The sequence below is a fragment of the Podarcis tiliguerta genome (genome assembly GCF_965153285.1).
Source record: "Podarcis tiliguerta genome assembly, chromosome: 1".
Taxonomy (NCBI): domain Eukaryota; kingdom Metazoa; phylum Chordata; class Lepidosauria; order Squamata; family Lacertidae; genus Podarcis; species Podarcis tiliguerta.
The window spans coordinates 23,860,322-23,887,350 of NC_139534.1; the positions used below are offsets into that span (position 1 = coordinate 23,860,322).

General features: G+C 44.2%; 2 protein-coding genes across 5 annotated transcripts; one reads left to right on the forward strand and one right to left on the reverse strand.

Moving 5' to 3' along the window:
* Positions 1 to 1,028: 1,028 nt before the first annotated feature.
* Positions 1,029 to 8,117, reverse strand: FKBP7 (FKBP prolyl isomerase 7). Its single transcript, XM_083413184.1, has 4 exons — positions 7,016 to 8,117; positions 5,201 to 5,352; positions 1,860 to 1,993; positions 1,029 to 1,745 (listed from the first exon to the last, which is right to left on the reverse strand). The coding sequence occupies exons 1-4, from the start codon at positions 7,531 to 7,533 to the stop codon at positions 1,584 to 1,586; spliced, it is 966 nt and encodes a 321-aa protein (XP_083269310.1). The 5' UTR covers positions 7,534 to 8,117; the 3' UTR covers positions 1,029 to 1,583.
* On the forward strand, positions 7,329 to 27,029 carry PLEKHA3 (pleckstrin homology domain containing A3). Of its 4 annotated transcripts, none has more exons than XM_083413380.1 (9): positions 7,329 to 7,455; positions 8,318 to 8,655; positions 15,240 to 15,356; positions 17,567 to 17,722; positions 19,043 to 19,179; positions 21,814 to 21,978; positions 23,282 to 23,325; positions 25,173 to 25,288; positions 26,760 to 27,029. In XM_083413380.1, exons 2-9 carry the CDS (start codon positions 8,616 to 8,618, stop codon positions 26,882 to 26,884), a joined length of 900 nt encoding a protein of 299 aa, XP_083269506.1. In that variant the 5' UTR covers positions 7,329 to 7,455; positions 8,318 to 8,615; the 3' UTR covers positions 26,885 to 27,029. The 4 variants fall into 4 exon arrangements, with proteins under 4 accessions (XP_083269506.1, XP_083269507.1, XP_083269508.1 ...); XM_083413381.1 differs by having other exon boundaries at positions 7,409 to 7,548; XM_083413382.1 differs by lacking the exon at positions 7,329 to 7,455 and adding an exon at positions 7,476 to 7,595.

Genomic DNA, 27,029 nt, shown 5'->3' on the forward strand with positions numbered 1-27,029 from the left:
ATGCAATACTATTATCATTGAGATCTAGCCATTAGGTGGCAGTATCTGCCACTGTGTTTAAAACCGCATGTTAAAATTGGCACTGCTGGGGTTGTCTAGAATTTCTGCTACATATTTATCTACCAATGCATTTGTAAAAATAGAAGGGATTAAACACCTGATTCTCTTTAGATCTGAAAATAGCACACCCACTGAGCCCTGGATTCTTTCTTGACTCCAGTGCTGTTTGGTTTTTGATATAAACACAGTGGGGGAGACCTAACTGGCATTCAAATTGTCCAAGAGTTGTGCATTTAATCAGTAATACAGTACCTAGCTTGTGCATAGCTGTTTCCACACAGATGACACACTTTACTTTCTCCATGCTGGAGGACATGGCAGTGGCGGTGGCGGATAATTTGTCAACCTCTTTTAAAGCCATCCGGGTTGGTACTCTTACTGCCTCATGAGTGAACAAATCTTATACATCTCTTACTATCTTCTCTTATGCGCCTTTTCCTCCAAACTAAGAGTGCCAAATGTTGTAGTATCTGGGTGGGGTGGCTAAAAAAAGAGATGGTTCAGACAGAATACTAAACCACAGAAAAACCAAGCCACAGTTCGTAAGCCAAAACTATGGTTTCATGCTGGTTTGTTGCCAAAAAAAGGCAGACAAAAAACCCCACATGCTTAGTCTACTTGGCTAATTTTTGGACACTGCAGTAAGCCATACTTTGGCTAAACAAACCATGGGCTAGCATTATGTGTGAATCAGGCCATTAAGTGAAAATGTGCAACTGAGCTTCAGTGCCATTAAGCCAACTCTGGATCTGCTCCAAAAATGGCTCCCACAGATTTTCAAAATGGATGTTAACCATGAGTAAAGATGCCACAGGGGTGGGGGGCAATTTGGAGCAAACAAAACAAAAAAGGGAAATTACTTCATCAGCAACGACACTATATTTGGCATAGCTGTAAATTCCCCGTTAACTCTTACAACTTTAATTCAGATTATTTCATAAGAATTACAAAGTATGTGGAGCCACCCCTATCGTTTCAGTAACATTTTTAATCATGATAAAGAGGTATAAAACATTTCCCACAACCAACATACATGAAATATTATGTGACAAAGAAATTCCATTTTGGTTAAAGCCATAATGGACAAATCCCAGGGAAATCAAGCAGGGCTGGAGAGTGTAATCACAAAAAGCTGTGTACTTGGTTACAAATGTAGTGACAGCTTCACAGGTACATCTTCACTTCAATGTGTATTTGGGGCTCAACGAGCAGGATTTCCTACTACCTTCAATGCAGTGGGTAACGCTGTGAACAAAGCCGTGTCCCCTCCACTGAAGGGCATGAGGAAGTCCTTGTGAAAGCTCCATGTGCGCATGGAAGGAACTGCTGAACTGGGATCCAAATGTCCATAAAACAGACAGGGATGGGGAACCTGTGGCCTTCTAGCTGCTGTTGGACTGCATCCCCTATCATCCCTGATCATTGACCAAGCTGATTTGGGCTGATGGGAGCAGAGGTCCAACAACATTGGCAGGGCTGCAGATTCCCCATTCCTGCCACACAGACTTTTAAGCAATGATCTGTTATAGTTCATCGTGTTGGTAGACGTTATATTCCTTGGCAGATATGAAGCCGTCTCCGTCATGGTCATTCTTTTTAAATATATCATGCAAGACATCTTGATGAACGGAAGGGTCGCGTTTCTTGCCATCTCTTTCAAATTCCTTCTTCAGGTAATGGTCTATCTAAAGCAACGACAATCGACAGATTTTTACCTCAAACTTTGTTACGTACTGGAAATGGTGTTAATTTAGGTTTAGATGCTATAACGGGGAACATCAGAATATGACCCGTGTTACCTCCTGTTTTGAGAGTTTTTTGTCACTATCCAGGTCCATTTGAGAAAATGCTTCAACACTGCGGGGTCCTTGCGTTACTGCATACAGTTCAATCTCAAAGATCAGTGTAGCGTTAGGTGGAATCTTTGCAGGTTCTAAAAATGGAACAAGACCATTTTGGGAACTGTGTACACACATCTGACAGATAATCTTAACCACAAACTGGAGTATTTTTTATGGTTATTTGGAAACGTGTAAATTATGGACTCTGGTATAAATATTTGTTTTTTTAAATACTTTGCTTTGTTGAACTACTCTGAATTTGAGGCAGCCCTCCTGATTATTAGGGGTAAAATACAACTGGATGTTCCCTTATACACACTCTTTTTTGGGGTGTATTCCCACGTGGATTGTGCCCTAAGTATATTGGCAAGCCATTCTAAACTAGTAAACTGCTTACTCGCAAAAAACAACAACAACAACAGTTCCACCAGATTCGTTTTGTCATTTTCAGAAAGCTGCTTGAAAAATGTGGTCTGTGCTTCAGCCATCAGTAATGGCTGGGGTGGGGGATGGCAAGTCAATGGCCTAGGGCAGGGGTCAGCAACCTTTTTCAGCCGTGGGCCGGTCCACCATCCCTCAGACCATGTGGTGGGCCGAACTATATATATATATATATATATTTTGGGGGGGGGGGGACATGAACGAATTCCTATGCCCCACAAATAACCCAGAGATGCATTTTAAATAAAAGGACACATTCTACTCATGTAAAAACACACTGATTCCCGGACAGTCCACAGGCCGGACTGAGAAGGTGATTGGGCCGCATCCGGCCCCTGGGCCTTAGGTTGCCTACCCCTGGCCTAGGCCCTGCCTTTGTCCATCGGCATTGCCAATTGGCCTTTGGTGGGCGAGGCTTCAGGGAAGACCACAGGGAGAACTTCATCCCTCTTGTTCACTCAGGGGCCCCCACATTGGACTAACGCCAGCACTTTTCTCATGAATGTCAGAAAGCTACTTGATAAATATGAAATGGCTATCTAGTCAATCAAGCATGAACAGCCATTCCACTAAAAAAAACCATTAACTTGAAATACGATTTTTGGAGTAGGCAAGGTTAAGATTTCAGGGATAAAAGTTTCTCCACCACAAGGAGGAAAATGGGCTTCAAAGGATATCCATGTTTATCTTCTGGTTTGATACAATATCCTCCTGTATCAAAAGGGATACAGTGGTACCTCGGTTTAAGAACAGCCCTGTTTACGTACTATTCGGTATATGAACTCCGTGAAACCGGAAGTAGTGTTGCGGTTAGCGAACTTTCCCTCGGTCTACGAAAGGAAGCTGAACGGTGGAAGGGCACTGGCGGCGGGAGGCCTCATTAGGGAAAGCGTGCCTCAGTTTAAGAACGGCTTTGGTTTAAGAACGGACTTCTGGAATGGATTCAGTTCGTAAACCGAGGTACCACTGTACCAAAGTTTAGCAGCTTTTGAGAAAGAAAGCATAATGATAATGGCGGACAGGTACTAGTAATGAAGGAGAAAGCTTCCAAAGTCAGTCCGAAACAAGTATTTTGCAAGCCATGCACCTGCAGCTGCCAAATACAGAATTTGGGAACTCATCTAAAATGATGAAGACTAAAAGTATGGCAGTTCAGACAGAAGATTAGTGCTAGAGTGACATGCTTTTCATGCAGGCCATAGGTTCAATCCCTGGCATGTCCAGGTAGGGCTGGGAAGGTATCCTACTTGAAACCCTTCAAAGCTGCTGTCAATGAAAATAATACTGAGTTAGATGGGACATTGATCTGCCTCAGTGTATAAGGCAGCTGCCGATGGTCCTATAATTTATTTTTGAGTTTCCACATGCTGCACTGAAAGCTAAATGTTGCAACAGATAGAACAAAGGGAGATCAGACATCATATACAGAACTCACAATAAATAAAAATGAAATTTTAAACTTTTCTGTTGAGGCTAAGACAGTGTGATCCCCTACACTGAACAGAGCTCACCAGCCTGTCAGGTTGATAAGACACGTTCCTTGCGTAAATGTCTCAGGAAGCAACAATAGGAGACTTAACTGAATCTCTGTGTATGGGTGATCATTATGTGTATCTGGCCTGGTGTGTCCAATAGGTCACATGTTGCCCTATGCTGAGCCCTGAGACCTTTCCCCCCCTTAAAATTGTTTAGTAGAAATCCTCACACATGCTTCAGCAACACAACTGCTCGGTTTCTAGAGTTAGTAGCTAAACTAAAAAAAGGCGAAAGATTTAAGCGCAAGCAGTTTTGAGAGTAATACATACCACAGGAAAACCCGTGAAAAGTTCTAGAAAGCCACATGCATTCTTGACATTCAAAACTAGTGCCATCTTGCTCAGCATGCACAAACAATGCTCTGAAAGAATATAAGAGTGTTGTACGTGGGAAGAAAGGCCTCCTTCAAAAGTTCAGCCTAAAAAAGATAGTCACAGTTAGTATTCAGCAAACAAGCAATGCATCTTCGCACGTTGAGAATACCTATTGAGAAATCAAGGTATGTTAAATCTGGTTGAGGTATGATGGCCAAATCTATTACCCGCTTCAGCAGACTTTGAATCACAAGTTGGCCTACAGAGATGTTGTGCATGTCAGATGTCAAATCACAATGAGGTCAAAGCTGGGCACCTGGATATTTAAAGATTCACCAGTTCCAGCTGAGATTCAAAAGGCAAAGGTTTCAGCCCAATAACGTTAGATGGGATTAAGTCTCATTGGACATTTCAGTCACAATTACCTCAAGGCACAATTATCTCAAGTTCCAGCTAAGTTTAGCTGGACTGGAGTCATGGTGAAGGCTTACTCAAAATCACTCTGACTGGGAGATAAGTGATTGCTAATTCACTATGATGTTCAAACTGACAAACTATGGATAGTGCTAACCAGGATTTAGAAACTCAATCCAAGCAGTGGTTTCATGAAGGCAAGGTACTAACCAAAGGTTGCCAATTTCAACATCAGGACAAACTAGGGTGAGGAATATGCTGAAAGCAAAGGAAGAAACCTGCAGGTAAGAGGAGAGGAAAAGGAGGCTATAAACAAACCTGTGGGGCTACTTCTGGTCATCAAACAAACAATGGTTTGGCAACATGATTGAACTGAACCATAAAGCTAGGTACAAAAGCAACAAAACTGAATTGAACTGAATGGTTACAGCCATTACAAAATGCCAGTGAATAAGTAACATGTAGGGAAGAGGCTGGAAATGTGATAGACAGACAGACAGACAGACAGACAGACAGACAGATCCCAGTTCCTTCTCTATAGGCTAAAGCAATACAGAGAATGGCTATTCGCCTTAATATGCAGCCTTGCTTTACCATATCCTTGCTTCCCATAGGCAAGTGATGGAGGTATGATCACTTTCCGTTTCTCTCCAGGACACATATTCAGCATTGCAATATCTAAACCTTTAATTACTTGTCCGACACCAAGGACAAACCATTTTGGGTGGCCGTTGTTTTGTGTTCGACTACAAAGAAATATTAAAAAGAGAGAGAGAGACATTTAATATTTTACAGGTTTAAGAAACAAGTTCAGTATACAAGCACATCATTTTTGGTCAACATTTATTAGTACTTAAGTGCCTGGCGACCCTTGGATCGGGACGTTTTTCACACACTAATACCACATCCTGTAGAATTATATCAGAATGAATTTCAGGAACAAAAATGCTTTTTCGTACAGCCTGAGTGGTGAACAACGTTATAGCTAACTGTTGTAGCTTATCTTCAAAGCCACCCCACTGCCGTGCTTATAGTTGTGAAGGATATTCTTACCTTATGAATGGCCCATGTCACCATTAAGAAAAAGGGGTTGGAAAGGGCCAATTTATCTGGGCTGTCCCTGGATAAAGTGATTTTCTTCATTAAGTTCTCAGAGTTTTTAACCCAGCTCAAGGTTGTCATCTGAGCTAGCCAGAAGTTTAACTGATAATCAATCAGTCAGTCCATCATTTGAAAAATAAGACTTTAGGTAAAAAGGTAAAGGTAAATGACCCCTGGGCAGTTACGTCCAGTCAAAGGCGACTATGGGGTTGTGGCACTCATCTCGCCTTTCAGGCCAAGGGAACCAGTGTTTGTCCATAGACAGCTTTCTGGGCCAGCATGACTAAACCACTACTGGTGCAAAGGGACTCTGTGAAGGAAACCAGAGTGCACAGAAACACTGTTTACCTTCCTGACGTGGCGGTACCTATTTGCACTGGCATGCTTTCGAACTCCTAGGTTGGCAGGAGCTGGGACAGAGTGACAGGAGCTCAGTCTGTCAAGCAGATTCAAACTGCCAACCTTAAATCAGCAAGCCAAAGAGGCTCAGTCGTTTAGACCACAGCGCCACCCACATCCCAAGAAATGGCATTTTGGCGACTGTAACCTTGGTTTAAGGAGGCATTTGGCACCTAGCTTATACAGGGCGAGTCTTTTAAAAGAGGCCCCATGGAATATGTGTAGTCTGTATCCACGGAGCCTCTTTTAAAGGACTTACTCTGTATATCTGAGTTTCTAACACTGCACACACATATAAGCTAGGATCCAAATTCCTTCTTAAACCAAAGTTAGTTTTATTTTCCAAATGATGGGTTATAGGCCATAGTGCACGCGTGCCTGGATAGCGTACATCTAGGGGCCTTTGACCCACTAGGGCCTTTGACCCACTCTCCACATGCCTTAAGAAAATAATGGGGGTGGCCCTCTGACCCATACATACTGCACATGTAAAACATATGCATACACGTTATCAAGAGATTCTGAAAACATCTGTGATTTTCGGATGATCAAGGAAGGATATTGTACAGTGGCGTAGCGTGGGGGGTGCAGGGGGGGCCGGCCGCACCGGGCGCAACATCTGGGGGTTGGGGGCGCAAATCCACGGGTTAGGGGGCGCAAATTACTTGCCTTGCCCCGGGGGCTGACAACCCACGCTACGCCACTGATATTGTACAAGGCTGGAATAACACCCCCCCTTAAAGCCATTATGTTTTACTTCCTAAATTGCATGGCACAACTCACATTGACTTTGGAACCCAACATTCAGGTTGCCAAACCTTTATTTTTGCGTTCAAAGTGTGGCTTCCTTGTGTTTTATATATCCTGCGGCCTGGGCCGAGTCCCAAAGCAAGCTTTGGATTGCCTTACCTGCAATAGAACTTGGACTTCTCCCCGGCCAGGTACCCGTCGTAATGGGCATTCAGCAGGTCCCCCTTCTTGCTCTTCGGATGGCAGTTTTCGGGGACGTGCAAGACTTCCATTTGAATTTCGTCGGCGGAGGCGCCCTCCTCCTTCTTCTGCCCGTCCGCCCGGAGGGTTACGAGGGCGAAAGCCTGGAGGAAGAAACAGATCCCCGCGGCGAAGTGCATAGCTGCTGGAGCACGAGATCGCGGCTGCGGGATCTGCCTCGCTGCTCGCCGGGGCTGCGTGGCACTGGCATTGTTCGACGTCACGGGAGCCGAGAGGGGCGCGGCCCGGGGCTGCTCTAGCCTCTGTCTCGCCTCGCCTCCTTCCGGCGGACGCGCGGGCGGCGCGGGATGTGCCCCGCTTGCGCTGCTGGCCCGCTTTGCCTCCTCCGCCCTCCCCATGTAGGTCTTTCGGGAGGTGGCACGACGGCGCGGAGCCGCTTTAATCCCGGAGCTGAAGCTCTCCTCCCGCATCCCCATCTAGGCAGAGCGATGGTAGCTATTCGTTTGGGGAAGGATGGCCCAAGTGGGCAGGATTGCAGGTGGATGCAGAGATTGCAGATTTGTAATCGGGAAGGGGGGCTCCTCCTCGGTCCCCCCGCGACGTTTGCAAATCGGCGTCGCTGCAGCGTTTTTTTCTCTGCGCGATGGTGTCGTTTTTGCGCCCGAGGTGGGGGAGGCCGAAGGAGACGCTTTTTAAAAATTAAATAACAAAAACCGGAGCCCGATCTTGTGCGTGCCTGTTCGGAAGTCAGTCCCGCCAAGTTCATTGGAGAGCTGCTTCCGAGCAGATGAGAGCATAAGGGTTGCAGCCTCGAGGGGGATGCCCAGCGAGCGGGCCAGGCAGAATAGAAAGGCGAGCGAGTGTATTTAAAGGTGGAAAGCCGCCGTCCTCAATGCGCAGAGCGAGCGATCGCAGATCTATCGATCGCTAGATCTATATAATATATATTAATTACGCCCGGCGAAGGCTGCAGTGCAGACGTGGCGCTCGAGTTTTCGGACCGGCGGTGGAGGCAAGCAGCCCAAATGCGTGTGCGCGTAGCTTGCTTTTTTTTGTTTTTGTTTCATCCACCAGCCCCTTTCATCCAGGAAGTAAATGAGACGTCGGGGTCAATGGCACCAAGCGCAAAGGCCCGAGAAAGGTTGGGGGGGGGGAGGGGAAAAAGGGGAAGGAGAAAAAGAAAGAAAGAGGCCGGCGAGGAGAAGAGGGAGGCAGCCGCAGCCTGTGCGAGAGGGTTTGGTAACCGCTTTGTTTCCCCAGTGGCTGCGATGTGCATAGGCAATGCATGACTCCGCCGCTCCTCTTCCTGCCGCACGTGCCCGTACAACCCAGTCCGCGCAACACCCCCAAAGCCAGCCGGACCCGAAGGCGGCTGCCGCTGCTTCCCCGATAAGCTAAACCACCCAGGCGTCCATGTACATAGCGGGGCCGGTTGCCGCCGCCGCCGCCGCCGCGTCTGCTCGAGAGCGCCGAAGGGGAGAGAGGGCCCGCGCCGTTCCTGCTGCCTTTTCTCCGGAGGAGGGCGAGCAGGATGCTGCGCGAAGCGCGCCGCTAAACTATGGAAGGAGTTCTGTACAAGTGGACCAATTACATCACAGGTGAGGGGCGTCCTGGGCACCTGGGCGAGGGCCGCCCGCCCGTTGTTGTTGTTCCGTCGTCGTCCCTGGCGACGCTGCTGGAGCCCGGGCGCCGGCTTCCGGGTTGGGGGAGGCTGCCGGGCGGCTTGGACCGGGTGTCTGCCTGGCAGAATGGAAGGCACGCTTGGCTAGGGCTGGGAAAGCAAGAGGCCGCCGCTTCAAAGCGTGCGCTCCTGCGTTTGGCCTAGTGCTGCCAGCCCCCTAATCTGAGAGCCCCTTCCCACACATGCTAGTCTGTGGGCATTTAATGTGGGGTGGGAAACAATCCTTGCTGCCTGTCAAAAGTGCTCCAGGATAGGGGTTTGTGTGTGCAGCCATCTCCCTCCCCCCCCCCTTTAAGTTTACCTTATCTTTCTTTATTGTCTTCTAATGGATTATGGGATATTGCTTCATTTGATAGAAGTCCTTTGTTTTTAAGTCATCATGAGTTTCTTTTCATACCAGGTTATTAGGTGTGTGATCTTTGCTGTTTATTTTGTTATTTCTTCAGCTTGTAAGCCCACCATGTGTATAGTAATATAGAAAGGTGGTATGCAAATTAAAAGTGAAATGAAGTGAAATGTTAGAGCTGGAGGGGATAAAATAGTTGGCAGCACCACAGGGCAGAGAGGAGAGGTGATTGTGTATGGAAAGGGGGGCCTTCAGCTCCCCTCCCCCATATTATGCCCATTTTGCAGTGTTAGAAACTCAGACATATAAGCTTGGTGCCAAATGGCTCCTTTAATCAGGGCTACAGTCGCCAAAACAGAATGCCTTGTTGCTGTGTTTCAGCCAGACGGCTCGAAAGTCGTGTTTCTCAGTATGACTTTTGGGTTCCTAAAATCCAGTCTGATGGTGCAGATAAAATATAGCTGGCCGAATTCAGCGGGATGTGTTGCTAGTGTGTGAAAATAGTCAAGATCCAAGGATCCCCAGGCATGCACCTTCAGATGGCAGAGACATCAGATAGCTTCACTTGGTCGCAAGTGGCCGATAGTCAGGTGCAAAATGTGCCTGACGAATTTCGAAGGCTGCCCTTTTGCTCCATGACTTGGGTGGAGGAACCAAGGGCCTGAGAGCTGGGTGTGGACATCCAAGCTGCTCTGTCTGGCCCCTGAGACTTTCCTGGCCAATCAATTCCCTCCCAGAGGCACCCCTTTCTGGTCCTGGGTCACACCCTCTTTGAGTTCTCTTGCCTGGCTGGAATGTGTTCCTGAACCCAGACAATGCCTCTTGCTTCCCGGGATGGAGGGTAGCTGAGGGTACATGAGTGAGCTCATCTACTGTACAGAGGTGATGTTTGCGTTTTTTGCTTGCTCCACTTTTTGCTATAGCTGTGCCCTGAGGCACCGGCTTGTGTCTCCTGAGTGGAATGTGGCCTTCGTGCTGAAACAGGTTCCCCAGCTTGATTCTACCAACTTTCACTTGCCAATTTTAAATGCAAACATAGGAGACAATTAAAGGGCAAATTGGCTGCCTTCATCACATCTAGGTTCTCTCCAGAGCTTCCCTCTTTTATTATCTATCATCCTATCTCAAGAGCTCTTACCCAAAATATATATGGTGACTGCAGGTGTAATTAAAGTTGCACTCTGTTTGCCTGTGCTTTTAACAGTAGCTTCCCTGCTTTAAATTTAGCAACTTGGCTGAGTAAATAAGGCTGCACGCAGAGATAATGGCAGATATGGCCGCTGACAGATAAAAGAGGGCTTGGAGTTGCATTGCATCGCTGGGGGAGGGGGAAGTAACAGAAGGAAACGTTTGAAAAATAATGACAGTAAAAGGTACAGTAGGGTTCGGAAGCATTTTGTAGGGTTGCCCCAGCCTTAATTCCTAACATAACACTATTTGATCTCTAGCATGATATGACACTTAATTATACCCAGGCCCCTTCGGCAAATTTAGAGACCACATGACCACAGCAAACTCTGTTGAATGTAGACAGAGAGGGTATCTTGTCTGAAAGGACAGACAACATTTCATATACTTGTTCTATGGAGCTATCAGAACAACCCCATAGACCCAATAACCTGCAGGAACTAAGCCTAACAGAAATAATCTCAAGTTCTTCTCCACTTCTATTGATTGTAAGCCCCCTGGAGTAGACTTGTCTTCTCCTTCTTTGTAAGCAGCCCTGCACACATATGGTGCTATTTGAACAAATAAGACCCTGGTGATGAACCTTGACATTCAAAGATAGCTTTGGGGCAGTTCAAGGAAGCAAGTAGATGTGAATGAAAAAGAACCCCCTACTGTGCAGGTATGTTGAGAATTCAATAGATATTTGACCCTCCTTGTCACCATATGCTAGTAAGATGTGGGAGTCATCACTTGACAGAAATGCAGGGGAAGAAAGTAGCACAAGTTGTTATTTATTCGTTTTACACCTTTCCCTTCCATGAAGGGTAGCTTTCAAAAATGGATTTTTTAAAAACAAAAAAACATGCAACTTAAAAATGTATGCAAAAATATAATGAAACAGGCAAGCTCCAAGGCAACAAGGATTGCTTGGGTTGATTTGGCTGGTGGAATGTTGAGGAGGAAGTAGCTGGTTGGGGGAGATTGGTTAGGAAGGAATGGCTTGTGACTGCCTGCCTGCCTGCCAGCCATACAGAAGTTCATGTATGTATACAGTGATGCTCAATAACTTTGGTTGCAGCTGGTGTGTCATATCAGTACATGACTGCAAACCTAGACGAATGATTGATTCTGCTGATAATGATGGCTGGTGGTCGGGTTTTGCAGTTTTGATTTGTGGGAGGCAAGACCATTCGCATTGCAGCCTCCACAACCCTACCCACCCACCCACTAAACTATCCCCGCTGGCAAGACAACCATGCAAGGCATGCCGATTATACACAATAGTATACACAATAGTGGTAGTAGGGGACGGAGGAGGCTTTTGGTTGGTCTGCATTTTTTTAAGCAGACTGACCTAATTTGGAATTCTTAGGCTAATACACCATAAATTATCCTTGGGATTTTGTACATTTCCAAATTTTGCAATATACTTTCCCTCCCGGAAAACGTATCAAAATGCATATTTTAGGACAGAATACATTTAGAAATGTAACACTAAAATAAAAAAAGGTATTTAAATATGCATATTGTGATAAGGTACATACTTAAGTGCATATTTAAAATAGACATTTAAATATTAATTTCTGAATGGAAAAAAGTTGCAGATTAATGTAGAAATGGACAGAGCCAGACTATGGAACAAACACATTCAAAATTGGCCAAGGCAGAAAGTAGATCTGTTAATCCCAAACTGGTAGATACTGAGGTTTGTTTGTTTTTTTAAAAAAATAAATCATACTGGAGAAATTTGATATTCTACTAGCACTGTTTCAGCTTGTCATTTTTTACTTTAAAATTTTTTGGCCCTTTCCGAAGAAGCTGTGTCTGTAACCAACTTTCGCTAGATAAGGACTGGGTGTACAAACGTTGTACAATGAGATAAGAGAGAACACTCTACGAAAATTTTCTGGAGTAGGTTATTAATTTAAAGGAGTATACAAGTGAAATACTTGCTGAAAATACATTTGCACTTTAAAGCATAAAGAGATAATAGATAATAGAGGGCAAGTAGAATGAATGACTGAATAAATTCCACCAACTCATGAGCATTTTGTTTGATTTATTCGTTCATCCCAGTTTGTTCTCTCATTTTACAGGGCTGGCCACTGGGACAGCAAAGGATGCTGTTTCCTTTTATTCTGTTGAAAAGGCTTTCTTACTTGCCAGAACAATAGGACTGTTTTGTTCCATTGCAGCAGATCCCATATGAGTTCCATAAGCTGCTTCATTGGGTCTCTACCTTAACTGCAGCACCACTGACTTTGTTTAATTCTGCAGTTCCTTTCTCATTCTGCTCAACTTGAATCAAGTTCAAATTCCTGCAATATGCTTAGATAGCAAGGCCTGTCTTTTTGAACTTGCGAATTGATTTGTCTTGGATCACTAACCCATACATTCTTTATCATATTTCCTCATACCGTTTTGACCAAAGCACATTTGCAAGTGGCAAAAAACACTCCACTGGGAAGTAGCGTCTGTTGCGCTGTGGCGTGCACCAGATTTAGGGTTTTTTATTATCTGTAGTGATACTCACCTATGTGCTTTCCCTCAGGAATGTCATCGTTCCCATGAATAGATCTTGACTGGTTGGAACACATGGCGGACAAAACACTCGGCTGTAGTGCGGACAGTTCTTGCTTATAAGATTGGGTTTCCTTGTAGTAACTGTGCATTTTCTCCTCCAGTGCCAAATGTACACTTGTAGCATTGTATTGTTCAGACAGGCTGTCATACCAGATTCATAAAGCCTTCCTTTAGGTGGAGATATCAGTGACTTGCGAGACAGATGTGTCGGCTTAGTGCTTTAAATGCACTTACAGATTTAATCGCATATGCTCCTAAAAGCAGCTGGTGAATGTGAGCTATCCTTTTTCCTTATCAGCTTTGTTGTGCATGAATTAACAGGCACAGAGCTGTGAAATCTACACAGTAAGCATCCTTTACATCTCCCTCTTGATCTTTTCGTTGTTTAAAGCACTACGGTACTCTCCTACCTGCCCCTTGCCACTGGGGAAAAAGGACACACTCAGATTCTGTCCCTCCACTCTATGCATTTGTGATCAGGGACTTTAGCGTATTGCTAGGGTTGTCTACTAATTACAAATCTATGTCTCATGATAAATCACTTTTTAAAAAAATACAGTACACATTAAATATTGTATTTTCAACACAGGGCGGCATTTTTGCATGTCGGAATAAAAAGAGACACCCCCTCCCAAAGTGTGCCCTGAATTCTGTCTTATCGATTAAAATTTTTCCTCCCATTGATTAACGAACACATTAATTAGTCTGCTGATTAAACTGGTTCAGTTTCCATCCGAACAAGGCATCCTGCTTGTGTACAGTCAAACCTTGGTTCCCGAATGGCTTAGTTCCCGAGCAAATCAGCCCCCGAACGGTGCAAACCCGGAAGTAAGTGTTCCAGTTTGCGAACGTTTTTTGGAAGCTGGACATCCGACACGGCTTCCGCTTGAATGCAGGAAGCTCCTGCAGCCAATCGGAAGCTGCTCCTTGGTTTGCGAACGGATTTGGGAGTTGAACGGATTCCCGGAACGGATTAAGTTCCTCTGTATATGCCAATTCCACTCCCCACCCCAAATTCAGATCTAAACAGATTCCACAGCTTTGTTCATTAGAGCTACATTGGGGGACCATTGCCCATCTTCATCCCTTGACTGCCTTCAGCAGTGCCATGCTAGTAACTTCGTGCATGTTGGAGACAGGAGCAGTCACAAGCCCAGGATGCCGAATAATAACAATAATTATATTTATACCCTGCCCATTTGGTTGGGTTGCCTCAGCCACCCTGGGGTGCTTCCAGCACATAAAAAAAACATAATAAAACACCAAACATTAAAAAAATTCCCACTTGTCCTGGTGTTTGGTGCCTTCATCCTGATTTGTGCTGCTGTGCCAGCACAGTGGCCCACAGAATAGTGACTAAACTGAATTTTATCATTATGTTCTTACATCTTACTGATAGTATCTGAACAACCAAAGTGCTAGTTGGTACCCAATATATCCCTACCCCTGGTATTGCTTAACATCAACTCCCAGCATCCCTGGCCATGGTTTCTGTAGATGATGGGAGTTTAGTTCAGCGACATTTGGAGGGCAAAGGGTTCCCCACTACCTTAACTAACTAAGTCATTTTCAGGGTGTTGTTGTTGTTTAGTCATTTAGTCATGTCCCACTCTTCATGACCCCATGGACCAGAGCACGCCAGGCACTTCTGTCTTCCACTGCCTCCTGCAGTTTGGTCAAACTCATGCTGGTAGCTTCGAGAACACTATCCAACCATCTCGTCCTCTGTCATCCCCTTCTCCTTGTGCCCTCCATCTTTCCCAACATCAGGGACTTTTCCAGGGAGTCTTCTCTTCTCATGAGGTGGCCAAAGTATTGGAGCCTCAGCTTCACAATCTGTCCTTCCAGTGAGCACTCAGGGCTGATTTCCTTTAGAATGGATAGGTTTGATCATGGGACTCTCAAGAGTCTCCTCCAGCACCATAATTCAAAAGCATCAATTCTTCGGCGATCAGCCTTCTTTATGGTCCAGCTCTCACTTCCATACATCACTACTGGGAAAACCATAGCTTTTACTATATGGAACTTTGTTGGTCCATTTTCAGGGTAGACTCAAATAAATCAGTGGATTTAAGTTGGTCAGTATGTAACGTCCACTGATTTAAGTGGATCTTCTCTTACTATAACTTAGTCAAATAGCATCAATTATTTCACGAGTTTTTAAAAATAGTACGGGACTTTGACAGAGCTGGCAAAGATACAGTCGTCTGGGAAATGTGTATTCATATTTGTATGTTATTAATGTGTCTGTTTTGATTTTGAAGATTACATAAACAGACTTAAATCTTGCTTACAACTAAGGGGTTTAAACTGAGGAACGGTGCTGTTGCTTGTGTGTGATAATTGCATTTTGAAACAAAGCAGATTAATGTTGTTTTCTTCTGTTTGCACTGTTTCCCTAGGCTGGCAGCCTCGCTGGTTTGTTCTTGATAACGGGATATTGTCTTACTACGATTCACAGGATGATGTTTGCAAAGGCAGCAAAGGCAGCATAAAGATGGCAGTGTGTGAAATCAAAGGTAGGCTCTCTCAATAAGAAAACTCTGCTTACCTTCTAGGCTGAGGTATCTAACGTGAACAGTAGGGCTGGGCGATATCTGGTTTTCAATATTGCAATATAACGCCAGCTAAACATAGTGATATACCGATATATCACAATTTCCGAAATAAGGATGGAGCTATGTAGTGGCGTTGACTGGCTTCACAGTTTTTACCACATTGTGATTTTTGCGCGCACACGCACACACACACAAACAATGATTCACAATATATTGCCAGGTCAAAAACTCTGAAACCGGTATCACAATATGGACTTCAAACCGGTTTTGGAAGATACAGTGGTACCTCGGGTTAAGTACTTAATTCATTCTGGAGGTCTGTTCTTAACCTGAAACTGTTCTTAACCTGAAGCATCACTTTAGCTAATGCAGCCTCCTGCTGCTGCTGCGCCGCCGGAGCACAATTTCTGTTCTCATCCTGAAGCAAAGTTCTTAACCCGAGGTAATATTTCTGGGTTAGTGGAGTCTGTAAACTGAAGCGTCTGTAACCCGAGGTACCAATGTATATCGCCCAGTCCTGCTAGGCAGTCTTTGCAAATAAGCCGATTATTTCAAGCATCAGCTTGACGCCTAGTACAAGTACAAATGTTATGACTGTATATAGTCACAGGTCCAGTAATTGAGGGTCTCCCTTTGCTTCTTCGTTTTTTTGGGTTTTCCTCCCACCTCTTTCTTGCCCAATGTCACCCCGCTGTTCTCCAGAATCACCCAGAGAGACTCTGCTGCCTTTGTTTTCCTTAACTCAGGTGAAAAACTGTGGGTTATATCTGGTGGTAGTGCCACTCAAGAGTAGACCATTGGAATTCATGAACCTAGATTAGTCAGGTCCCTTAATTTCAATGGGTTTATGCTGAGTATGACTAACAGTGGATATGCAATGGGCAGGATTCAGCTAACCACCCTGTGCATGGACTTCTGCTTTTTCAGTGGGGCTTTCCCCCTCTTTGCCCCCCCACCCCCTGAAATAGGCTCCTGGGGTGGGTGGGGGGTGGGAGAACCCCCCAGAATGCTCGTGCTGCTGGAAAGATTGGGATATAGAATCCTAGAACTGTAGAGTTGGAAGGGACCCTGCAGATTGAACCTGCAACCTTGGTGTTGCCAGCACCATGCTGTAACCAACTGAGCTATCCACATGGGATTGGAAGAGTGCAACATTGAACTCCACCCAATGGCTATATTCTACCTCCACTGTCAGAGGCAGCATTGCCTCTGAATACCAATTGCTTGGAATTGCCCATGGGGAGAGTCCTGTTGTGCTCAGGTTTTGCTTGCAGATTTCCCCAAAGGCATCTGGTTGGCTGCTGTGAGAACAGTATGCTGGACTGATATATTAGATGATGATGATGATGATAATTATTATTTTTATACCCCGCCCTCCCCAGCCAAAACCGGACTCAGAGCGGCTAACATCAAATGTATAGCACATCAACATAAAATCAGGCAATCAATTAAAATACATCCTAAAATCAGATCAGGATCAGAATAAAATCCAATCAGATGGCAACCAGCAGATTAGGGTTGGGGACCTTAAATGCTTACCAGGCCCAACTGTTTCTGCTGAACTTACATGAACCTGTGAGAAAAATTGGGAGGCCACTTTCATGCAAGTTCTTATGAAAGGGGAGAGGGAACCCTGACCAAAGGCCTGGTGGAACAGCTCCGTCTCCGTCTTGCAGGCCCTGCGGAAAGATGTCAAATCCCGCAGGGCCCTGGTCTCTTGTGACAGTGTTCCACCAGGCCGGGTCTAATCTCCTTGAGGCTTGGGACTGCCAAAATTTTATTATTTGCTGACCGTAAGGTCCTCCATGGGGCATACCAGGAGAGGCGGTCCCGTAGATACGAGGGTCCTAGGCTGTATAGGACTTTAAAGGTTAAAACCAGCACCTTAAACCTCATCCTGTACTCCACCGGGAGCCAGTGCAGCTGATATAGCACTGGATGAATGTGATCCCATGGCAAGGACCCCGTAAGGAGCCTCGCCGCGGCATTCTGCACCCGCTGGAGTTTCTGGGTCAGCTTCAAGGGCAGCCCCATGTAGAGCGAATTACAATAATCAAGCCTGGAGGTGACCGTCGCATGGATCACAGTGGCAAGATATTGGAAGTATCTCTGTAATTCCAGGCAGTCTTTGAAAAATCTGTGCTTCTAATTTATCTCGCCCCTGTCGCAAGTTCATCCGACAGACAGCACCAGAATGGAGTTAATCATCCCAGGGGAACAGCATTTCTACATGAAAGCCGTTAATGCAGCTGAACGACAGCGGTGGCTGGTAGCCCTAGGGAGCTCGAAAGCCTGTTTGGCAGACACCAGAACAAAAAAAGAAAAAGGTATTCGTACTTTCTTTTTTACAAAAAGCAAAAGCAACCTATTAAAAACACCTGGTTTTTAACTATTGTAGTTATCGGTCAAATGCCCATCAACTGTAAAGTAACTATTTATGGCAGTAGGTGGCACACTTTTGAGGGGTTTACAGCTCCTTACATTATTATTTCTTAACGCTAGCAAAGCCCATAGTATTTTCTAAGTACCCTAGAGATATTAAAAGACAAGATGGGCCCTGCTCACGGTGAGTAGAGGCTGGTCTGTTAGGGCGGATAGGGCCCTGCCCCAGCTACCTCAGTCTGCCCTTAGCCAACCATCACCTGCCTGTCTTCTTATTTACATCCAGTCTAGACAGTGGTCCTGGTAGCCAGCTTCCTCCCCCTTAGTCTCATTGTTGCCATCATAGGAGGAGGATGGGGACAGAGCAAAAATTAGTTGGCTCATTGGCTCTGGCTCCTGTTTGTATTTTATCTTAAGTCAAGTCACTTGAAGACATTTGTTGTTGTTGTATAAAGCGACTAACAAATGTAACTAATAATAATAATAATAAAGGTCAGACATTCCTTTTGTTTAAGGGAATATACAGTGGTACCTTGGTTCTCAAACTTAATCCGTTCTGGAAGTCTGTTCCAAAACCAAAGCGTTCCAAAACCAAGGCACGCTTTCCCATAGAAAGTAATGCAAAATGGATTGATCTGTTCCAGACTTTTAAAAACAACAACTAAAACAGCAATTTAACATGAATTTTACTATCTAATGAGACCCTTGAGCTATAAAATGAAAGCAATAATCAATGTACTGTACTATAAAATAAACAAGACAGTATTGTAGATGATAAAAATTAAAAGTATTATTTTTTTCTTACCGCACTGATGATAGTCATTGTTTGGATGGGGGGCTTTTATCCATTTCCACAGTGACACAATCAATCAATCAATCAGTAGCTGAACTGGGTTCCACACAGTCACAAAAACAAATGAACCGAAAAAGCCAAAAAAAAAAAAAAAAAGCAAAATAAACAGCAAAAACAAAAGCGCCAAACTTAATCCGTTACGGAAGTCCATTTGACTTCCGAAATGTTCGAAAACGAAGGTGCAGCTTCTGATTGGTGCAGGTGCGCTGGAAACAATAGTCGACAGCTGCATCGGATGTTCAGTTTCCAAAAAACGTTCGAAAACTGGAACACTTTCTTCCAGGTTTTCGGCGTTTGGGAATCAAAGCGTTTTGAGAACCAAGGTACCACTGTAAATGCCTACATCTTAAAACTTGTCACGGGAAATCACGTATCTGAGCAGTGAAGTTTCTGCTTCCCAATGTCCTTTCAGAAGTTAATGAAACCAATGAATCTCTGAAAACCAAAATGTCTGAGCTTCGTCTCTACTGTGACCTTCTAATGCAACAGGTCCATACAATCCAAGAATACGTTCACCATGATGAAAATCACTTGTCACCCAGCATTGAGGTATCGGATCATTTTTTCAATTAATATTATTTGTTTTGGATTGGGAGGAGAAGCATCAAGTTGGACCCACCACTTTATCCAGCAGGGCCCAAACACAACTCTTTAGTTTCAATAATTACTTTTGTTTTATGTATATATTAAATGGCCTATTTAGTCTGGTCTTCTCAAGTTTTTAAATCTGTGTTTTTAACTTTGGAGTTGTTGGTGTGTTTTTATTTTCCTGTTGTATTTAGGTTGCTTTTGATTTTATGACTTCCTATTTAGATTGTTTTTTGACTTACTTATTCTGAGTCACCAACAGAACTTTGCTATGGGGCAGCATGTAAATGTTTAGATAAATATAAAAAACACATCACTCTTTCATCTCCAGGTCTACTGAGAGGGGCCTGCACAAATAAAATTACCGTATTTTTCGCCCCATAAGATGCACTTTTTCCCATCCAAAAATGAAGGGGAAATGTGTGTGCGTCCTATGGGGTGAATGCAGGCTTTCACCGAAGCCTGGAGAGCGAGAGGGGTCTGTGCACACCGACCCCTCTCGCTCTCCAGGCTTTGCGCAGATCTCTGTAAGCCGTGGGAGTCCGCACCGGGAGAGTTGCCTGCATGCTGAAGCCTGGGCGTGCTGAGCTCCCGTGGCTTGTGGAGAGTTACCTGCATGCCGAAGGCTGGGTGCACCGGGCTGCCACGGCTTCCAGAGAGTTGCCTGTTCTGGGGGCTGGGGTCGGGGGAAGCTTCGGCTTCCCCAGCCCTGCGCCTGGGGGGAAAATAAATTTCCCCCCCTTTATTTCCCCCCCAAAAAACTAGGTGCGCCTTATGGGACGGTGCGTCCTATAGAGCGAAAAATACGGTACCTATAGAGATCAATATGAAACCGCAAAATAAATAGTAGAAAACTTAATTGCAAAAGGCAGGCAAAAAACAAGCAGAAAGAGCAGCAACAATTGGTAAAATGGCATTCGGTGAAAATAGCAAAACAGCACCAGATAGTTGAAACAGTGGGTGTGAAACAGAGGCTATAGTCCTGTACCCATTTGCCTGGGAGCAAGTCCCACTGAACTCAAGAGAGATTGCCTCTGAGTAGACTTTCATAGGATTGCACAGTTAGCAGCAGGTTGGATCAGTAAGACTTGATTTAAATATATATATATATATATATATATATATTTGCTTTCGTAGATTTTCACGGGTACAGGAATGCAGGTTTTGGTGTCCTCGGGTGTCTTCCCGTGTAAAAGTTGGGGTGTCTAGGCGACGTTTCGACGAGGTCTCACTCGTCATCTTCAGGCTGGTGCTTTCGGCTTCTTGTTACTGGAACAGAGCAGGATCTCAGTGTTTGAGTTCCTATAAATACTGTTGAGGAGGTGTGGTGTATAGCCTCCAATGTTCTGGGCAGAGAGGAGGTTCCCACTCAAGAAATCACTCAAGATATCCCTCAAGTAATTAAGGAACAAAAGAAGAAAAGGCACACTAGCCTGGGAACCTCCTCTCTGCCCAGAACATTGGAGGCTATACACCACACCTCCTCAACAGTATTTATAGGAACTCAAACACTGAGATCCTGCTCTGTTCCAGTAACAAGAAGCCGAAAGCACCAGCCTGAAGATGACGAGTGAGACCTCGTCGAAACGTCGCCTAGACACCCCAACTTTTACACGGGAAGACACCCGAGGACACCAAAACCTGCATATATATATATATATATATATATATATATATTACAGAAAGACTCATTCTTCCTGTTATAATCTTACTATTTACAACTAGATGAAGGCTTCATTTTTGGAACAATAAATTTTTAGAGTAGTTTTTACAGTTATATCAAAAATTACTGATTTGGTTATACTATTTGAAATACGTGCAGTGATAATTATGAAATTATTGTGAGGTTTAATAAGTTAACTTTATATTTGGACAACTTTTCTGCTGTACTTTATTGGAAGGAGAAAAATAACCATTCCCTTAATAACAATTTAAACAATTTATTTAACTAAAACAATAACATTATAGCATATGTTTGTTAACCGATGTGGTTAAACATCTTTTTTTTAAAAAAAACCTAGACTGAGTTTTAGCACACATGAAAAACTTAAACAGATCCTTATTTCCTGATGAATAGTCTTTGGACTATAATGTAACTTAAATAGAAAACTAACTTTAGAAAGATTTTTCCTCCAAAAGCATTTTATTTTCAAAATCTGATTTTTTATTTTTTATTATCCACCCTGGTTAGCAGGAATTTCAGGTCCTTGGCATCCGCAAATGAAAATGCTCATCCTTCCGTTGCACCAGAGAAAATTGTTACACCACAACAGAAACGCCAGCGGAGTTTTGGCCTACTTTTATGTCTCTGTCTGCCTTTACAGCAGGGATGTGAAATCTGTGGCCCCTTCAGAGGCTGTTGGGACACCATCAGCCCCAGGCAGCGTTGCCAGTAGTCAAGGATAATTACCCAAATGCTGAATGTTCCTCGGAGTCATTCTAAAATACGAGCCAAGAAGAATGCTACACAAGCTTGCAGTTCATTAAAGAGTTGACATGTTGCCCAGCCACCGTCTCTTGTTTCACCAAAAAGCTTTTATCGGGCAACAGAAGTTAAGTGAATTCACCTTTCTCAATTGCTTCCCATGTTTCCAGAATATGAACGAAGCGTCCTCCTTGCTCAGCGCTACCTGTGACACGTTTATCACGACCCTCGAAGAATGTGTGAAAATAGCAAATGCCAAGTTCAAGCCAGAGATGTTTCAGTTGCCTCATCCGGATCCTTTAGTTTCTCCTGTGTCGCCTTCACCTGTGCAAATGGTTGGACATTTTTTAATCTCTCTCTCTCTCCCCCCCCCCCCCCAGCCTGAAGAGAATTTGAGAGAGTATGGTGGTGGAATGGTTTTCAAAAGGAGAGGTTTCCCCAAACTGCCATAGTCTGCTTTTCCCAAGTCAATGAGTTGATCCTCTCTCAAGAGTAATTAAGGCTGCGATCCTCACCAGGAAATAAGTGTCTACATTTTTAAGCGTCTGCAAGTGCCTGGCTGCATGTGCGTGTGGAAGCAAACTTGGATATGTTTTGGGGTAGTCAGTGAGGCCTTTCAGTGCCCAATAAAGTCAGTGGGATTTATTTGTGAGCGAAATACGTTTGTCATTTTTCTCCTGTCCTCCCTCCAAGGAGCTCTGGGGCGGCCTACATGGCTCCTCCCTATTGTATCCTCACAACTACTCTGTGAGGGTAGGCCAAGAGCCCAAAATTACCCATGGAGCTTTGTGGTTGAATGGTGATTTGAACTCTGGCCACCCCCCCCATCCCCAGCCTTAGTTAACACTCTCTAACTACCTATGTTTATTGTTTTATTTTATGTATTTCTGTTTTTAACCTTGCCCTTCCTTCAAAAGGGGAGGCCATGATAGAACATCTGCTTTGTTGTACACAGGAGGTCGCACCCTGGTCCAGTCCTCAACATATTCACTGCTTTGAGGGTTGGGGGGGGGGGTTGTTTATTTATTTATTTATTTATTTTGCAATCAAGAGGTTTATAAATTTTATGAAATAAATAAGTAGGGCTGGGCAATTTCCTGTTTGAATCCCAGGAAAGCTGCTGCTAGTACATTGTAGTAATATCCAAGGAAACACTCTGCAAAACCAAATGTACACTTATGTTTATTTGGTTCTATGTTTCCAAGAGAATCCATCAAGAGTGCATAATTTGTGATTTTCAGAGATTTATAAGATTTCCTGTACATTTGGTACAGATGCATATTTCATATATTTCATACTGTTCAATGTTGTGTATAGATTATATTGTTTATATTGACATCGCATTGTTGTACCTGGTAAACTTGCCTTGGATATTACTGATAATTGTTTGCAAGACAGGGGTTTAATTGTTTGGCCAGTTCAGTGTAGGCAATACTGAACTAGATGGACCAGTAGTCTGACTCTATATGAGACAGCATCCTATGTTTAAAATTACCTGCTTCAAAATAAAACAAACACCCACCCAATCCATCCCTTATTTTTTCTTTATTAAAGAAAGCATCACCCTTAAGATACAGATAACCAACAAAGAATTAGGAAGTATGTAATAACCTGTTTCGTTTTAAAATTACTTTCTAGATGAAACGTTCTGTTAGCCACCCAGGTACTTGTAATCCAGAGAGGTAAGTACAAAATGGCGAACGTATTACTTTTTAAAGTCTGGAAACCAACCAGCCAACCAATAAATAGAAAGGTTCTTCATTATTATTATATGAAGCCCCGTATCGTCTCAAATAAAAAAGCAGTTATCTGTTTCCTGGTTAATCCAAACTCGCAGTATGGTATTCAGCCAAGTTTCACTCAGAGCCAGACCCATTGAAATGAATGAGCATGGCAAAGTCAGGTCCATTCACTTCAATGGATCTACTATGAGTAAAATTTAATTGTTGAATACCACCCACAGAAAGCTTCTTTGCATGACGGGCACAAATATGCAGGTTCCTGGAGATGACAGATGGCATGCTTCTCTCCGGTACTTTTTATTTACTGCTTTGTCACACTAAACCAAGGTTTGGCATAGCATGTCATCTGAACCAGGTCTTGTGTTTAAGTTCTGTTCTCACTAACCACCAGTTGTAGCCAAGAACCAGCCTTGGTTACAGCTCTTGTTTATATATTTATGTTTCTTTTAGATAACGCCTTTTTTCTCCAAGAAGCCAAAGGTGGCATACATGGTCCTCTCACTCCCAGTTTTATCCTCGCACCTATCCTCTGTACAGTGGTGCCCCGCAAGACGAATGCCTCGCAAGACGGAAAACCCGCTAGACGAAAGGGTTTTCCGTTTTGGAGGTGCTTCGCAAAACGAATTTGCTATGGGCTTGCTTCGCAAGACGAAAATGTCTTGCGATTTCTGGGGTTTTTTTTCCCCTCCCAGCCTTTTCCCCAAGCCCCTAAGCCACTTAACAGCTGTTCGCTAAGCCGCTGTACAGCTGATCTAAGCCGCTGTACAGCTGATCTAAGCCGCTAATAGCCTTTTAGCACCTAATCCGCTAATCCCTTAAGCCTTTAATAGCCGCTAATAGCCTTTTAGCAGCTAATCCACTAATCCCTTAAGCCTTTAATAGCCGCTAATAGCCGCTAAACCGCTAATAGCGCTAATCCGCTAATGGGCTTGCTTCGCAAGACGAAAAAAACCGCAAGACGAAGAGACTCGCGGAACGGATTCTTTTCGTCTTGCGAGGCACCACTGTATAGGTGTTTTTCTGAGCCTAGGCCTTCAACTCTTGGTCACCAGCTAACTAGGCACATTGCAACAGTGCTGCGCTCGATGAAAGAAAGGGAAGGACAGGAGAGGGGTTTTTTGTTCATTTGTTTTTCCCTATGCCCCCCCCCCAAAAAAAAACATGTTTCAGAGGGTTAAGGACCCTGCAGAACAAATGGGAGAGGTGGCACTGTGGGGATTTCAGAGGGAAGGGAGAAATGGCCTTCTGCTTCTTTCAGTGAGAGCCTCTGCTGGATCTCACTCGCTTACACTAACGGAAAGAGCTCTTTATTTCCCCAAAGGGCAAATCCAGATCCAACCCCACGACTATTATTTAGTTGATTTTGGGGGGTTGAATTTGGATTGTTCGCCTGCCTATTCAAGAAATTGTTTTGCATTGTTTTAACTTCATTGGGTTGCTTTCTGTTTAATTTTCTTTGAATCACCTTGGGCACCGAATCTGGGGCATACGTTTTCTTTTAAAATCAAATGCTACAGCACCACCAGCCATTCCTGATTTAACACAAAGCCCTGCCCATGCCTCTTATACATTTATCCTTACCAAGGCCCTATCATGCGGGAGATTCTCAGAAAGAGCACAAGTACGTGACACAAGAACTCCTGTACAGAACTCCTGTCTCTCTCTAAACCTTTTCGGTACCTTATTTCAGGAAAGTGTACCAAACAAAGACCATTTTTAAAATTGAGATGAGCTGGAGAGAACTTTGGGTGTTAAGGACACGTAATGAAATGCTATTTCATTTGCAGGAGCAGTCACTCTGTAAAAGAACCAAATTCATCCTCTCACCGGTTATCCCAAAGGTGGAGAAGGACAGTCTTAGATCCAGAACCTTCTGCAGATGTTCCCCCTGATGATATAGACAGTAAGTTCTGGTGTACCCATGGGCATTCTACTATCTTTGTGCTTCAGTTGGATTCTTGTTCTACTTTGAGATAGAAGACTCCGCGGCCATTATCTATCCTATAACAAATCAGCTACAGCAATGAGCAACATAGTCTCCTCCATTGCCCCAGCCAAGCTGGGTGCTCAAGGAGTTTGCATCTTGCCTTTTGGCACATTCAAGAGCCTCCATGTGGACTCCATCTATACTTTTTGAACATAGGTATGAAAAAGTAGGAGACTTTTAAAATGGCAAAGCACAGGCATGCTGCTGCCCATTGTGAAGTGCATGTTAGTTTATAGGAGTGAGTTTCTTCACATTAAATACAGGAATGATGATCACATCTGTTTTTCTCATAGGGAAATGTGGCCATTTAAACATACATGTGCTGCCTGCAAGTGATTGCTCTGCGCACACATAGCACAAATTAAATTCAGAGATTTGGGGTATCTAAATATCAGTATTCATCATTTGGTGCTTGATGGAAATAGGTTTGGCACTAGTTCATGCTGCTTTGGGAGACTTGCTCTAGACTTTTTAATATTAGTAATAATAATAATAAATTTATTATTTGTACTCTGCCCATCTGACTGGGTTTCCCCCAGCCACTCTGGGCAGCTTTCAGCAGATAGAAGAACACAATAAGACATTGAACATTAAAAACTTCCTTATACAGAGCTGCCTTCAGATGTCTTCTAAAAGTTGTATAGTTATTAATCTCCTTGACATCTGATGGGAGGGCACCACTACCGAGAAGCCTGGTTCCCTGTCACGTCACATCTCACAATGAGGGAACCAGCAGAAGACCCTCAGAGCTGGATCTCAGTGTCTGGGCTGGACGATGGGGGTGGAGATGTTCCTTCAATTATACAGGGACAAGGCTTTTAAAGGTCAGCACCAACACCTTGAATTGTGCTTGGAAACATACTGGGAATCAATGTGGATCGTTTAGGACCGGTGTTATTTGATCCTGGTGCCTGCTCCCGGTCACCAGTCTAGCGGCCACGTTCTGGATTAGTTGTAGTTTCCAAGTCACTTTAAAAGTAGCCCCACATAGAGTGCAAATAATTTTTAAGAATTGAAATCATGCCTGTATCTTTTTACTGGGCCGAACTTAGATCCTTTCTCTTTATGCCCTGCCCCATTTGGAGGTGTGGAAAAGGACATCTGAAGAGTCAATCAGGGTCGACAAGACTGGGCTGGATGGTCAAATAGTCTTAACTTTATATAAGGCACCCAGCTTGTCAAGGTCCAGCAGGGAGAGATGAAGGGGGGTTAAGAAGCTTCTTTCAGCCATATGTTGATCTCTTCCCACCCTAGAGTTCTGCGCTGAGCACATTGGATAGGATGGAGCGCAACATTTTTGTGCAACGTGTGCCATCTAGCCGAAATGACTAAACGCAACATTTTCCAAGGCACAGTTGAAAACAAACCCCGATCTGTCTCTTTGTAGGACCAGCATACTGTTCCAGGCATACTCTCAATGGAGACTTGGCGCCTTCGACCATTTCCGACACAGCCCTGTTGGTGTCAAAGAAACAATCAGAACGCGAAGAGACTCTGCCGCCTACATCCTGAAGAACTGAAGGGAATCACCTTTCTCTAAGTAATGCTATGCAAAAGCTGCTGTACGTCTCCTGTTGTCGTAGGGGGTAGTTCGTTCCCTGTGTGAAGGATTTCTCTGCACTTTATAGAATAATGTAAAAACTAACTTCAAAGCGTA